The sequence below is a fragment of the Rhinatrema bivittatum genome, chromosome 4, assembly GCF_901001135.1.
Source record: "Rhinatrema bivittatum chromosome 4, aRhiBiv1.1, whole genome shotgun sequence".
Taxonomy (NCBI): domain Eukaryota; kingdom Metazoa; phylum Chordata; class Amphibia; order Gymnophiona; family Rhinatrematidae; genus Rhinatrema; species Rhinatrema bivittatum.
Genome location: NC_042618.1, coordinates 394,019,188 through 394,032,372, shown reverse-complemented (window position 1 = coordinate 394,032,372; position 13,185 = coordinate 394,019,188). Strand labels below are relative to the sequence as shown.

Sequence of the window (13,185 nt, the reverse complement as noted above, 5' to 3'; positions counted from 1 at the left end):
GAAATGAAGTGCTAAAAACTTTTCAGTACTGCATAGCTTTTAGGTGCTCTCATTAAAGTTAAAGACAAAAGAAATAATGATAATTCAGGAAAAGCATTCTGAAGAAGTTATGCTGTCAGAAGATTCTGAAGTGCAAAGCAATTAAGCAGCAGGCACAGAGCAATAGTAAGGTACAAAAATCCTTTGAAATAAACAAGGGATTGTGAATACAGACCAAAAGTGAAACCTGACTCATGTCACGGTACAATACATTTTAAAGTATTTATAGACACATCAATAGTTCTTTAAAGTAGTATTTTATCACAGATTATTTTAAAAACATGGCTATATTAAAATGTGCAAGCGTGTACATTTTTTAGGGCAGAAAGAACAATTTTGAAAAAGATGAGTCAGATACAGCTTAATAGAGAACCAGAACAAAGCCAAGAACAGGGGGAAAAAAACTTATCTAAAAAGTTATTTTTAATTCTAGAGGTTGGATAGTGCTTTATAACAGGGCTCTGAACACAGCTGATTCACTGACTATGTTGAAATGGTGACTGTGTTGAAATGGTGAATTAAAGGCACAGAACTGGCCAGACCTAGTGTCATAAGGGAACCAAATGTTTTACGATTAACCTTATGCTTACAAAGACTTCCTTCCAAAATGCCTGTTCTAGAGATAATGGTGGTTTAGTCACTATCATTTAAAATATATTTATGTAAATATATATATATATATATATATATATATATATATAGGTTACTTTACTCACTCAGCTCATTTTTTTAAATGCTGCCCTGATAATTCTTACCTGATGAAGTAGAGAACTGTTTGCCAATCCTTGCGTCCCTGGGATTGCACTGGCATGTTTCGTATGATTATTCACCGTTGGCACTTTGGCAATCTTACTGGATTTACTGCTGCTGTTTATGCTACTGGAACCAGATGAACATTTCCGCTTCTTTCCTATAAATTTGTCTAGGGAAACATGCGAATGTGAAAAACTGCTGTGTGAATTTACAGTTTGCTCACTTGTCTGATGAACAAAAGGTCCTAATGACAGAGTGGAATCGCTACTGTTCATCACCACACTCATTCGCTTAATTGATTCTGCAGGGCTTCCAGTAGGAGGGCCCCTCCCTGATTGGTCAGGTTTGAGACTCACAGAGTTAGCTTTATTATTCATGCAGTTGAGGCCACTGCTGTGCCAGCTGTGGGACAAAGATGTCATTGATGAATGATAGGAGGTCCCAGAGTTCACCACACAGTTTTTCCTAACAGACTCTGTGGAATGAGAAGAAGAATGTGCTAGCAGCGGGGAGCTATTTTTCTGTTTCTTTCCTGAGCTGCCACTGCTAACATTGCTACTGGTACTGTTACAGTTCAGGCTGCTAGCAGAAGATTCCTTAGGTTTTAAAGACTTGCTGGATTTCGGTTTCTGAGGTTTGCTGGACATGGGTGATGGGACAGAAGAAAGCACTGAAGGTGTTGCAGGGGATGGAGACACTTGTCTTGATTGCATACTACAGATAGGATCCATTGCACCCAAAGCAGCAGGATGGGTATTTAGTGTAGTTCCATATGATAGTACCTTACTATCAAGAGATGTGCAGGAAGGAGAAATCAGCACTGGCGATGATATACATGTAGTGGGTGAAAGGAAACTTGTTGCACTGACGCTAAACTGTGACATAGGCATTGAGTTTGAGCTGGTCCGATGTGGAGCCTGCATCAATGCTGAGTTACTGGATGCCAGAGGAATTTTTCTACAAAAACAAAAAGCAGGTTACTGGTTATGTTTAATGTGCAGAGATACACTTTCAATTCACAGTAGAAGATGAGTTTATAACTCCTGAATTAGTCACAAAAAATTTCATGCTTTGTCCATTGCCAAATGTTATTTTCCTAATATTGTTTTATATTCCTAATAAATACAAATGTTAAATGAATAAACGATTAAATAGTAAGTAACATCTAATTGTTGAGTTCTTTAACCATTAAATATTTGCCGATGCTAATGCGGAAAGCCAGGAACAGGTTTAAGTTACCTGCAGCTGACTTCCAGGTTTCTCTTTCCTGGCGTGATGTGTAGTTCCCTATGTTGGGGCAGGTTAGGCAAGCCCAGGGAGCATAAGGACACGTTGTGCCTGGGTGGGGGAAGGTGAAAGGAGAAGACAGGAGCATATGGGTATGTGAGGAAACCCCGCTTGCATTTGCAGGTGGCTCTACTGTAAAGAGAAATGACTACTTACCTGATAATTTCCTTTTCTTTAAGGAGGATTGGTGGGTTATGCACCTCTACCAGCAGATGGAGATGGAGCAAAGCTGACGTCACAGTATATATATATCCCTGCACTGACATCAGCCCACCAGTATTCTCTGCAAAAGTCAACTGTGGACAAACTAACAAAAACTTGATTATTAACAGATACCAACTCCTGCACTCAGCTAACAGGAAACCACTGAGCTCAGACAAGGAGTGTAACAACATTAGTCTAGGGACTGAATTGACACTTACCAGTAACCCCTGGAACACGCAGCTATGCAGGTGGACAACAGTACCAACATCCAGCAACCAAGGGTGGGAAGATGGATCCACCTATCCTCCTTAAAGAAAAGGAAATTGTCAAGTAAATAGTAACTTCTCCTTTTTTAGCATTCGGATAGGTGGATCCATGGCCAGTGGGATGTACCAATAGGGCGGGAGGCTGCCCTCGGTCCGATCAATTCCTCCCATGTGAAGGCTGCGTCCTCCTGGGTCTGCATATCAAGGCGGTAATACTATCTCGATGGGAGACAGCAATCTAATCTCTGCCCATGACACTGCCTGAGCCCTAAGGGAATGAGCCCTAACCTGACTAGGCAACGGCTGCTCAGCATCCACATAAGCGACCGTGACTACCTCCTTAATCTAGCAGGCTATTGTAGCCTGCGCCAACTCACCCAGCTTACTCCCACCATGGACAGCCGGTCCATTTTCCATATGCCTCTTGACATCCAAGGACCGTAACAGGCGATAATTATCCACATCTCTCTACCTGTACAAAGTTGGCAGAGAAATTGACCAATTCAAATGAAAATCCGAGACTACCTTTGGCAAAAATGACAGAACAGTTCGCAACTGTATTGCCTCTGGAGCCACTCGCAGAAACGATTCCCATCAAGACGATGCCTGCATTTCAGAGATTCTATGTGCAGAACAAATTGCCACAATAAACACCGCTTTCAATGTAAGTAACTTCAAGGAAAGGCTACGCAGTGGTTGAAAGTTGGGACCCGCCAGGAAATCCAAAACCAGCTTAAGACTCCACAAGGGTACTGGCAACCGCAGGGGAGGACGAAGATGTTTTACCCCTTTAAAGAAAAGAGCCACATCTGGATGAACTGACAAGGGTCCACCGTTCACCTGACTTCTGAAACAGGCAAGAGCTGCCATCTGTACCCTCAATGAATTAAGGGCCAACCCTTTTCTCAATCCATCCTGCAAAAATTCCAAAATGAGTGGGATCTTAACCGAATGAGGGAGAATCCCTTGATCCTCACACCAAGCCTCAAACACTTGCCAAACCCTCACGTAGGCTAAGGAAGTGGAAAACCTTCTCACTCGTAGCAAGGTGGCAATCACCACAGTGGAATATCCACGCTTCAGCATCTGAACCCTCTCAAGGGCCATACCGAAAGACAAAATTGAGTTTGATCTTCATGAGCAACAGGCCCCTGCTGCAGCAGATCCCTGTGAACATGTGCCACCAGAAGCGTCATCCTCGTGTGATTCTTGATCCTCTGAATCATTCTGCCCAACATGGGCCACGGAGGAAAGGCATATAGAAGTTTGTCACCCGGTCACTCCTACATGATGGCATCGATGCCAAATGACTTTTAATCTCTCCTGCCATTGAAACAGCAAGGAACCTTCACATTGTGAGATGTCGCTAGCAGATCTAGAAACGGGAGGCCCTAGCGGTCCATTATGAGCTGGAACGCCTTGTTCGACAATCCCATTCTCCTGGATCCAGACTCTGTCGGCTCTTACATTGTCTTTTCTTGCAATGTGTAAGGCTGAGATCTCTTGAAGATGTACCTCTACCCATTCCATGAGTTGGACTATTTCCTGCCACACTTGCTGGCTGTTGGTTCCTCCCTGATGATTGATGTAAGCCATTATTGTTGCATTGTCTGACACTATCCAGACTGCTCAACCCTGCAATTGGTTGACAAATCGTAAGCATGCCAACCAGATTGCCTGGGCTTCCAGCTGATTGATGCTGTAGAAAATCTCTTCTGTACTCCAGCGCTCTTGCGCCAAAATGTAATCTGCTTTGAAGTGCTGAAAAAAGTGCAAAAAGCGGAATATAAATCTAAATAATTAAATAAATAAAAAATCAACTCCTGACAGTGGGCCCCCCAACCCTGGAGACTTGCATCCATCGTGAGTACTAGCCAGACTGGTGATCGCAGGGAAACCCTCTTCCTTAAATGGTTTGCTTCCAACTGCAGCTGCATGCTGATCTCCAACAGCAGGTGAAGAAGAATCAAATAGTCTTGAGACTGAGGACTCCAATGAGCCAGCAAGTTGTGCTAAAAAGGATGCATATGCGCCCTTGCCCACGGAACCACCTCTAGAGTGGCCGCCATCAATCCAAGCACTTGTAGATAGGACCACACCATCAGGCGTATTGTTTCTGTCAATAATCACAGCTGCGCCATCACCCTGCCTTGCTTCGTGTTAAACTGAACACCCGAGATACTCCAGTGTCTGAGATGGCTGTAGATCGCTCTTGGCTAAGTTCACAACCCAACCTAGCATGAGACTTGAAGGTTGTCTTCCAGACTCTTGGTCCGAATCAGCCAATTGTCTAAGTACAGGTGAACCAGAATTCCATCCTTTCTCAACATTGCCACAACCACCAACATAACCTTGGAAAAGGTTTTGGGCACAGTGGCCAGCCCAAAGGGCAGCACTCGAAACTGATAGTGTTGCCCCCAAAACAGCAAAATGATGAAACTGTTGATGCTCCAGGCGGATGGGAATACAAATCCAGAGACGTCAGAAATTCCCCCAAGTGTACTGCCATTATCACTGAGCGCAAGGTCTCCATGCAAAAACAAGTCACCCCTTGAGATCTAGGATGGGGCGAAAGGAGCCTTCTTTCTTGGACACAACAAAATAAATGGAACATCGGCACATATTTTCTTGAGACCTGGGCACTGGAACTACAGCCTGCAGGCTGAGGAGCCTTGACAACGTACACTCCACTGCTTGTCTCTTCTGCAGAGTTACAGGGAGACACCATGAAGACGTCCCAAGGAACACTGAGAAACTCCAGAGCATAACCATCTCTTATCACCTCCAGGACCCACTGGTCTGACGTGATCTTGACCCACCACCGAGAGGCAACCCCCTATCTCCTGATCCCGGGGGTAGATCGGCTCACCTTCATTGAGAGGTTCGGGGGTGGGGGGGGATTACTACTAGAGCCTGCACGCCTTCTGGGCTGCCTGGGACAAAAGTACTGAGACCTACCCAAAGTCCAAGTCCTCTGAGAAGCTGGCCCTCTGTAGGGTCGAAAGCATCTGAAACCCCTAGCACGACCTCTCATGCCGAAGGAGTGCGGCGTCTGCTTCTTATCCTCTGGCAACAGAGGAACCTGTTGCTCACCCCATTTATTGGCCAATTTTTCCAGCTCACTCCCAAACAAGAGTGATCCTTTAAAGGGCAATTTTGTAAGATTAGACTTTGAAATCGTATTGGCCATCCAATTCCTGAGCCATAGCTGATGCCTGGCCGCTATTACCGAAGTCACCCCTCTAGACCATGTCTCAACCTGCATCCACGAAAAAGGCGGCTGCCAGTTTTTATCACAATCCTGAAATTCACATCAGATTCATCGACCTCCTAGGAGAGAAATAAACAAGAGCAAGCCATCAGGGAGCAACAGGAAGCTGTCTGCAAATTCATTGCCATCGCTTCAAAAGCCTGCTTAAGGATGGCCTCAATTCTTCTATCTTGTAAATCCTTCAATGCCTCTCCCCCTTCCACATGGCTAGTTGTCCTCTTGGTGATGCAAACACCAGCACATCCATTTTCCAAAAGCGCAATTGCTCTCTCGCAGCCGGATCCAGGTGGTACAGCCCTTCCAAGGTTCACCCCCCTGTAAAATTATTTTCCAGGGCGCTCCATTCAAGATCAATCAATTATTGAATAGCCTCAATAATAGGGAAGAAACAGGAGGCTTTATGCAAAGAAATCAAAATGGGCTCAGACATGGAATCAGCCTCTGATACCCCCAGCATCTTCAATGTCTGGGAAATCAGAGCTGGTAACTCATGTCTATGAAAGAAACGCAACATAGTTCTATATGGCTCCAGCCTCGGAGGAATTTCACCATCCTCCAAGGAGTAAGGATCAGCTTTATCATCTGTGCCATCTGGGTCCCTATCAGCATGACTCGCAGCAGGTCTCAATGTACTCCGATGCTTACCCGCTGCCCCAGGAATACAAGCAGCCTGTGATCCTGAATTAAGATTGGCTAAGGCCAATGACTGTGCCTGAAGAAAAGACTGCAGCCCTTGAAAAAATTCCACCCAAGAAAAGGCAGAGGGGTCCATGCCAAAACCAGGGGGCATCAGTCCTGTGCCCACTGAACTACCTTCCTCCGCTGACAAACCAGTTAAAGGAACCCCAATTCCAGGCAAAACCTCTGGCAACGCTTTTTCCATTCCTGCATCATGCTGGGAAGGACTGGGCTTAGGCAAAATCAGACGGAGACAAGTCTCCCTGAGCCTCCAAATAGTGCTGACACAAGTTACAGGGGACGCCAGACTGAAATATCCAAATATGGCAAGCAGCACAAAGGGTAAGGTACTTAGGCTTCTTTGCTATTGGCACCATAGTTAACAGCATACTCTAAACCAGTGCTTCTCAACCGGTGTGTCGCCAAGCACCGGCTGGTGTTTCACGTGCTCCCGGTCTCTCCCGCTGCTCTTTCTTCCCTGCTGCCATTGCCGCCGGGCTATCAGCACGTTCAAGCCCAATGGGAACGGCAGCAGTGCTAAAAGAAGCTGTGGCACCCATGGCTGGCCTTTTCTTCTTCCCGTGCCTGCCCCCCGCCCCCCGTGACCCGGAACAGGAAGTGATACGCAGTGCACGGGAAGGAGAAAGAGCCGTGCCGCGTGATAAAGTAGCAGCGGCGGCTGCAGCATCTGCCCCCGAGCAATTGAAGCAGCCGGTAATCGAGAAAGGAGACAGCAGCTTGAGCCTCCTGTGGCCGATGGGATTCTTCTTTCTTGGCTTGCGGGGGCTCGAGGAGGAGGCTGCTGCAGCTACCATTTGTGCTCGGGGAGGGGCGGGTGGGGGGGGAGAGGAAGTGAGTGAGAGAAAGAGAGAGAAGCAGCCAGCCAGTGTGTAAGTGAGAGAATGTATTTGATTGAGAGCATGTGTGTGATTGAGAGAAACTGGTCAGAGAGCTGATGTATGTGTATATGTGAGAGACAATGAAAGTGACTGTTCAAGGAGATGACTGATGTGTATGTGAGAGTGTGAAGCAGTCAGAGATGTGACTGATGTGTGTGTGTGTGTGTGTGTGTGTGAAAGAGAAAAAGCATGTAAGTGAGAAATCTGGGTATGTGAGAAAGCATGGGAGTAAGAAGCCTGGTGTTGTGGGGGTGTGTGTGAAAGAAAGCATGGGAGTGAGAAGCCTGATTATGTGAGAGAAAGCATGGGAGTGGGAAGCCTGTGTGTGTGCATGCGAGAGAGAGAGACTGGTTGGTAAGGTGACTGTGTGTGTGAGAGAAAGAGACTGGTGTGTGTGAATGTGAGAGAAAGAATGTGATTAAGGGAATGAGAAGCCTGTGCGCAGTGGAGAGCGAGCATGGAAATGAGAGAGAGACTGGTGTGTGTGTGTGTGTGTGTATGTGTGTGTAACAGAGATAAAGTGATTATGGGAATGAGAAGCCTGATCATGTGAAGAGAGTGAGCATGGGAGTGAGAAACCTGGGTGTGTGTGAGACACAGCATGGGAGGGAGAAGCCTGAATATGTAAGACAGAACATGGAAGTGGGAAGCCTGTGTGTGTGTGTGTGTGCATGCATGAGAGAGATCAGATGACTGGTGTGTGTCTGTGTGTATGTGTGATTGTGTGTGTGTGTGTGTGTGTGTGTGTGTGAGAGAGAGAGAAAGAAAGTGATTATGGGAATGAGAAGCCTGAGCATGTGAAGAGAGTGAGCATGGGAGTGAGAAACCTGGGTGTGTGAGAGACACAGCATGGGAGTGAGAAGCCTGTATATCTGAAAGAGAACATAGGAGTGGGAAGCCTGTGTGTGTGTATGCATGAGAGAGATCAGGTGACTGGTGTGTGTTTGTGTGTATGTGTGAGAGAAAGAAAGTGATTATGGGAATGAGAAGCCTGTGCATGTGGAGAGAACAAGCATGGGAGTGAGAGACTGGTGAGTGTGGGTGAGCAGAGAAAGTGATTATGAGAGTGAGAAGCCCGTATATGTAAGTAGAACACGGGAGTGGGAAGCCTGTGTGTGTGTATGGCATGAGAGAAACTGTTCAGGAAGGTGACTGGTGTGTGTGTCAAAGACTGTTTGGGAGATGATTGGTGTGTGAGAGACATAAACTGGTCATGGGGGCATGACTGGTATGGTGTGTGTGTGAGAGACATGGGCACTAAGGAAGAGGACCACGAGCATAGAGCTTAGCCTCTACTGCTGCTTCTGCTGTGTGCTACGGCCTGCATGGAAGAGGAGTAGGAGAGCTGCTGGAGGAGGTAAGTAAAGGTGGCTTTTTAAGTTTATTTTTCTTGATTGACTGCCATTCTAATTATTTAATATTATGTGATGTGTCTGCTTTTTTTGAAATATTTTATTGGTGTTTGGAGAATTGTTAATAGTTTTTATGAGTTTTTAATTGTTGGATGTTATTAGTATAGTTTTACAATTATTTCTGTGTGGGGATCTATAGCTCCTTGCTAGTTCTGTTTTCCTAATAAGAGGTGTATTGGTTTTTAGGACCTGATTTAATATTTGTAGTGTTGCCTTTTCATAGATAGAGTTTCTCCTGTTTGAGTGTATTCCATAATACAAGTGTAACTGTGTGCAGATTAGTTTATGTGCATTACTATAAATCCTGGGAGTATGTTAGGTCGGTTCTGTGTCTGTACCGAGATGAGATATTTTACTAGCATGTAAGCATTTTATCAGTCTTATTTGTTGTGTTTTCTCAAGAGGACATGCATTAGTGGTAAACTGTTGTCTTTTCATAAGTAGAGCTATTGAGCCTGGAAGTAGAAGGAGTTTGAATTGCTGTTACTGAGATGACACCAGAACCAGAATATCTTTTTTGTAGGGTGAGTTGTATGGGGAAGGTCATAATTCTGCTTTACATCCATTATTGTGGGTCAGGGGGGTTCCTGTGGATGCAAACTGTACTTTTACATCTAGCCCCGTGACGATCATGGGTCATTGTGTCACGCATGTGAGAACCATCTGTCAGGTGTGTCCCGACTGAAAAAAGGTTGAGAACCACTGCTCTAAACAAGTGTCTGAGAACTGTGCACCCAGCTGTGCTCACAATAGGCGCTTGTAAAAAAAAAAAAAATAGGTGCTCAAAAATTGGGTGCCTAATGCACTTATCCAGGTAGACGCCCAATTTGAGCACCCATCTAGGCACCCTGAGGCGCACCATTGTGTGTCCAATTAGGCGAGCCTATGCGCCCAATTCAGCGTCCAGCTAGGCACACAACTAGACGCATAGCCGTGTGTGTAAGCATGAATCGACGTACCTGAAGAAGGCAGTCGAATGCGAATGACGCAGAGACCTACCATGCAGCAAAACAATCTAAGCCCGTCAAGCTTCCCGAGTCCCTCAAGCTCACCTAGAGGCGGGAACGAACATCAGATTGGCACGCCATGCACGGAGATCGGAGGAATCCCTAAATCAACTCCCCCTCTTTTTATTTTTATATTTTTAAATTACTCTTTACCTGTCCCGGCTGAGTACAGAGTCGGTCTCCGGCTGCAGGGGGAGACGGCATATACCTTCACCGCCATGCTTAGTTTCCTGCACCTGCTTATCTTTCAGCTGTTTTTTTTTTTTGTTTTGTTTTGTTTTAACAGATAAGTCCATGACAGCAAAAACCAGCTAACGGACAAAAGTCACTCATGTGAGGGAAGGATCCCAAGATAACACCTCAGGAAACTCGACTGAGGGAGGGATATAAGGTATCACCACAGGACAGTAGGGCAATAAACTTCCTTCTTTTCTCCTTATTTAAAAATGTTTTAACACAATCCCCAGAAGGGAGATACACATCCACCATCTGCTGGAGATGGAGAATACTGGTGGGCTGATGTCATTGCAGAGGTATATATACCAAGACGTCAGCTTTGCTCCATCTCCATCTGCTGTTAGAGGTACATAACCCACTGGTTGTGGCTCCACCTAGCTGAATGCAAAGAAACTACTGTTTAAACAGTTAACCATTTAAATTTCAGTCATTTACATGGTTAACTATTTAAATATTTATGTCTTTAGTAGATACAAGTAAACACCTTATCCAGCTTGAAAACAAATGTGTTCAGGAGCAATTTTCATGATACTTAATATTGTAAACCACAGCTGATGGCTAAGTGTAGCTCAAATTGTGGCATATGATCCAGAGGCGCAGACAAAATAGACATAAATAAGTTGAACTCAGCTCAATAAAAACAGATTAAAACCACACAAAACCAAGAATATGAGGTCTACAACTGCAACATTTGTTTTCAGACTGGTGAAGTGAAAATGTTCCTTCAAATAACCTGTTTGCTTTATTATAGTTATTTTTGGATTGTGGTAGAATACATTTGAGTTATACACAATCCCTCTTCCAAAACTTTTCAACAAATAGCTTATACAAGGTATTCTTTATGGGCAAATTGAAGTGCCCCTTTTTAAATATGCAGTAGTTGAATGTCTTTTTATTATGCACCCCAATAATAACTTCAGTTGAAGGTTTTGTGTTTTTTTTTAATTTGGTAATTTCCATAGGATTTTAATGGATATCAGTCACAGCTACATAGTCACATTGCTCAACATCTTCATTTTTCCTTTAATGTCATCTGCCATAGAGAGCTATATTACTTCACAGAGAGACAACATACATAATATAATTTATTATTTATTTAGAAAACACAAGGTATTCACCTATCTAAACATTTTAAAATCTAAACTTACACATTCAACCACCATTCACACACCAACATAAAAATTCTGTGTTACACAAACAATTCTGAATTACAATTAACCAATACACATCGTTATTATAATTTTAAGACAAAGATTTATTTTATATTGCTTGACTTATTTTGTATATCCTATCCATGTCCTGTCCATGTCCTGTCCAGGACAGGACATGGATAGGACATGGATAGGACATGGATATGGACATGGATAGGATATACAAAATAAGATAGGATATACAAAATAAGTCAAGCAATATAAAATAAATCTTTGTCTTAAAATTATAATAACGATGTGTATTGGTTAATTGTAATTCAGAATTGTTTGTGTAACACAGAATTTTTATGTTGGTGTGTGAATGGTGGTTGAATGTGTAAGTTTAGATTTTAAAATGTTTAGATAGGTGAATACCTTGTGTTTTCTAAATAAATAATAAATTATATTATGTATGTTGTCTCTCTGTGAAGTAATATAGCTTATAGGATATCAGAGAGTTGTGTTAGGATTTCCCTCTGTTTAATTACCGTGTTGGTTATCTGCCATAGAGAAACACGAGGATAATCTTTTGAAATAAACTTAAGATTTTTTTGTTTCTGGAAGTCTTAGCTTAGTTGACTTCAGTTGGGGTAGATTTTATGCCTGTGTTGTGATATGCTGAACAATGTTATTTCGGTTATTACTTACTGTCGTTAGTTCTTATTGTTTGTCCTTTGGATTGCCTATGTTCTTTTGTGATTCGCCTAGGACAGCTGGACGAATCACAGCTGGGCTCTGCTATAGGCAGAATACAAGTATTTTAAAATAAATTTAATAAATAAACAGCACTACAAACAGGGGCTGGTTTGGTCTTGACAGTTGCTCGAGTCCCATGGAGAATTTTGGTTGAAATATATGCAACCTTGCAAAAGCAAACATTCAGATGATTTTAGAAGTTATATTAGAGCAGCACCATCCTGCTCAACAGTAACACTTACAATTTTTAACTATTGCTTATTTAGAAATAGCATCAATTAAAACTACATTTCCCAAATAGAAACAAGTTTGTTTTCTTTTTTAAAATATTTAATACAAAGAATAGTTTCTAATGAGAACAAAATTACCACATGAATCTTAGGTGAAGACAGAAAAGTGCTTTACAGATATAGCCTGAAGATAAGAAAATGAAAGAAAAATATGCCATCTTTAACTTACTTCCACATCTGTGAATTAAGATGCTTGTCTACCATGAAATTAAGTGCACATCGGATATGGTCCCATCGCTTATCAAATACATAGTAACCTCTTCCAATCTGCCGACTACCAAATGCGCAGCACTAAAACAGACAAAAAAAAAAGCATCGCTTATACTATATCGTGTTTAATAAGAAAAAATATAAATACAAATGTCTCTCTTATAAAACTTTTATTACAAAGAGGAATCTCTCGCCATCTGCTATAAAGCAGGAGTCACTATCTCAAAAATACATCTTTATTTATTTATTCATTTTTTCAGAAGATTTCTCCTGCTCCTTTGAGCTTACAATTAAATTGGACACTGAGCTGGGATCTGGTGCCATGAGCTTTCATTCACAGCTATCCAGGGATTCTTCCCTTTATATCCCCTCTCAACTTACTTTAGTCCAGTCGTTGCGGTAACAATTCACAGCCAGGGGCCATGCATCAGAGCTCCTTCCAGAGCCCTGCAATCACAGGTTCTAAATCCATCCACACTTGGTGACATCATTGCACAATGATGGACTACAGGGGTTGTGAGTGTTGCCTCCAAAACATTCCCAGCCCTGGCTGAATCAGGGAATGGATGATCTGTGCTGGGAATGGAACCAAAGTCCCTCCACACAAGAATAAGCAGCACTAGGCCCCCCCCAAAAAATCTTTATTAAAAAAAACCTAAAAATGTAAATGAAAACAGGGGCAAGGGTAGGTCAGCAGAAAGAAAGAATGTGTAGTGATTTCATTTTCAAATCACAGCATGAACTTT

At 43.1% G+C, this 13,185-nt stretch overlaps 1 protein-coding gene across 5 annotated transcripts in view; it reads right to left on the bottom strand.

Annotated features, from left to right (window-relative positions):
• ATXN7 (ataxin 7) overlaps window positions 1-13,185 on the bottom strand; it is a 288,809-nt gene that overhangs the window by 27,488 nt on the left and 248,136 nt on the right. For 4 of the 5 annotated variants that reach the window (XM_029601018.1, XM_029601020.1, XM_029601019.1 and 1 more), the window contains 3 exons: window positions 12,399-12,520; window positions 2,032-2,130; window positions 795-1,749 (listed from right to left, as the gene is read on the bottom strand). In XM_029601018.1, the coding sequence (XP_029456878.1) occupies window positions 795-1,749; window positions 2,032-2,130; window positions 12,399-12,520 (1,176 nt within the window). The remainder of the gene's footprint in view (window positions 1-794; window positions 1,750-2,031; window positions 2,131-12,398; window positions 12,521-13,185) is intronic. The other variant, XM_029601021.1, reaches the window with a different exon arrangement.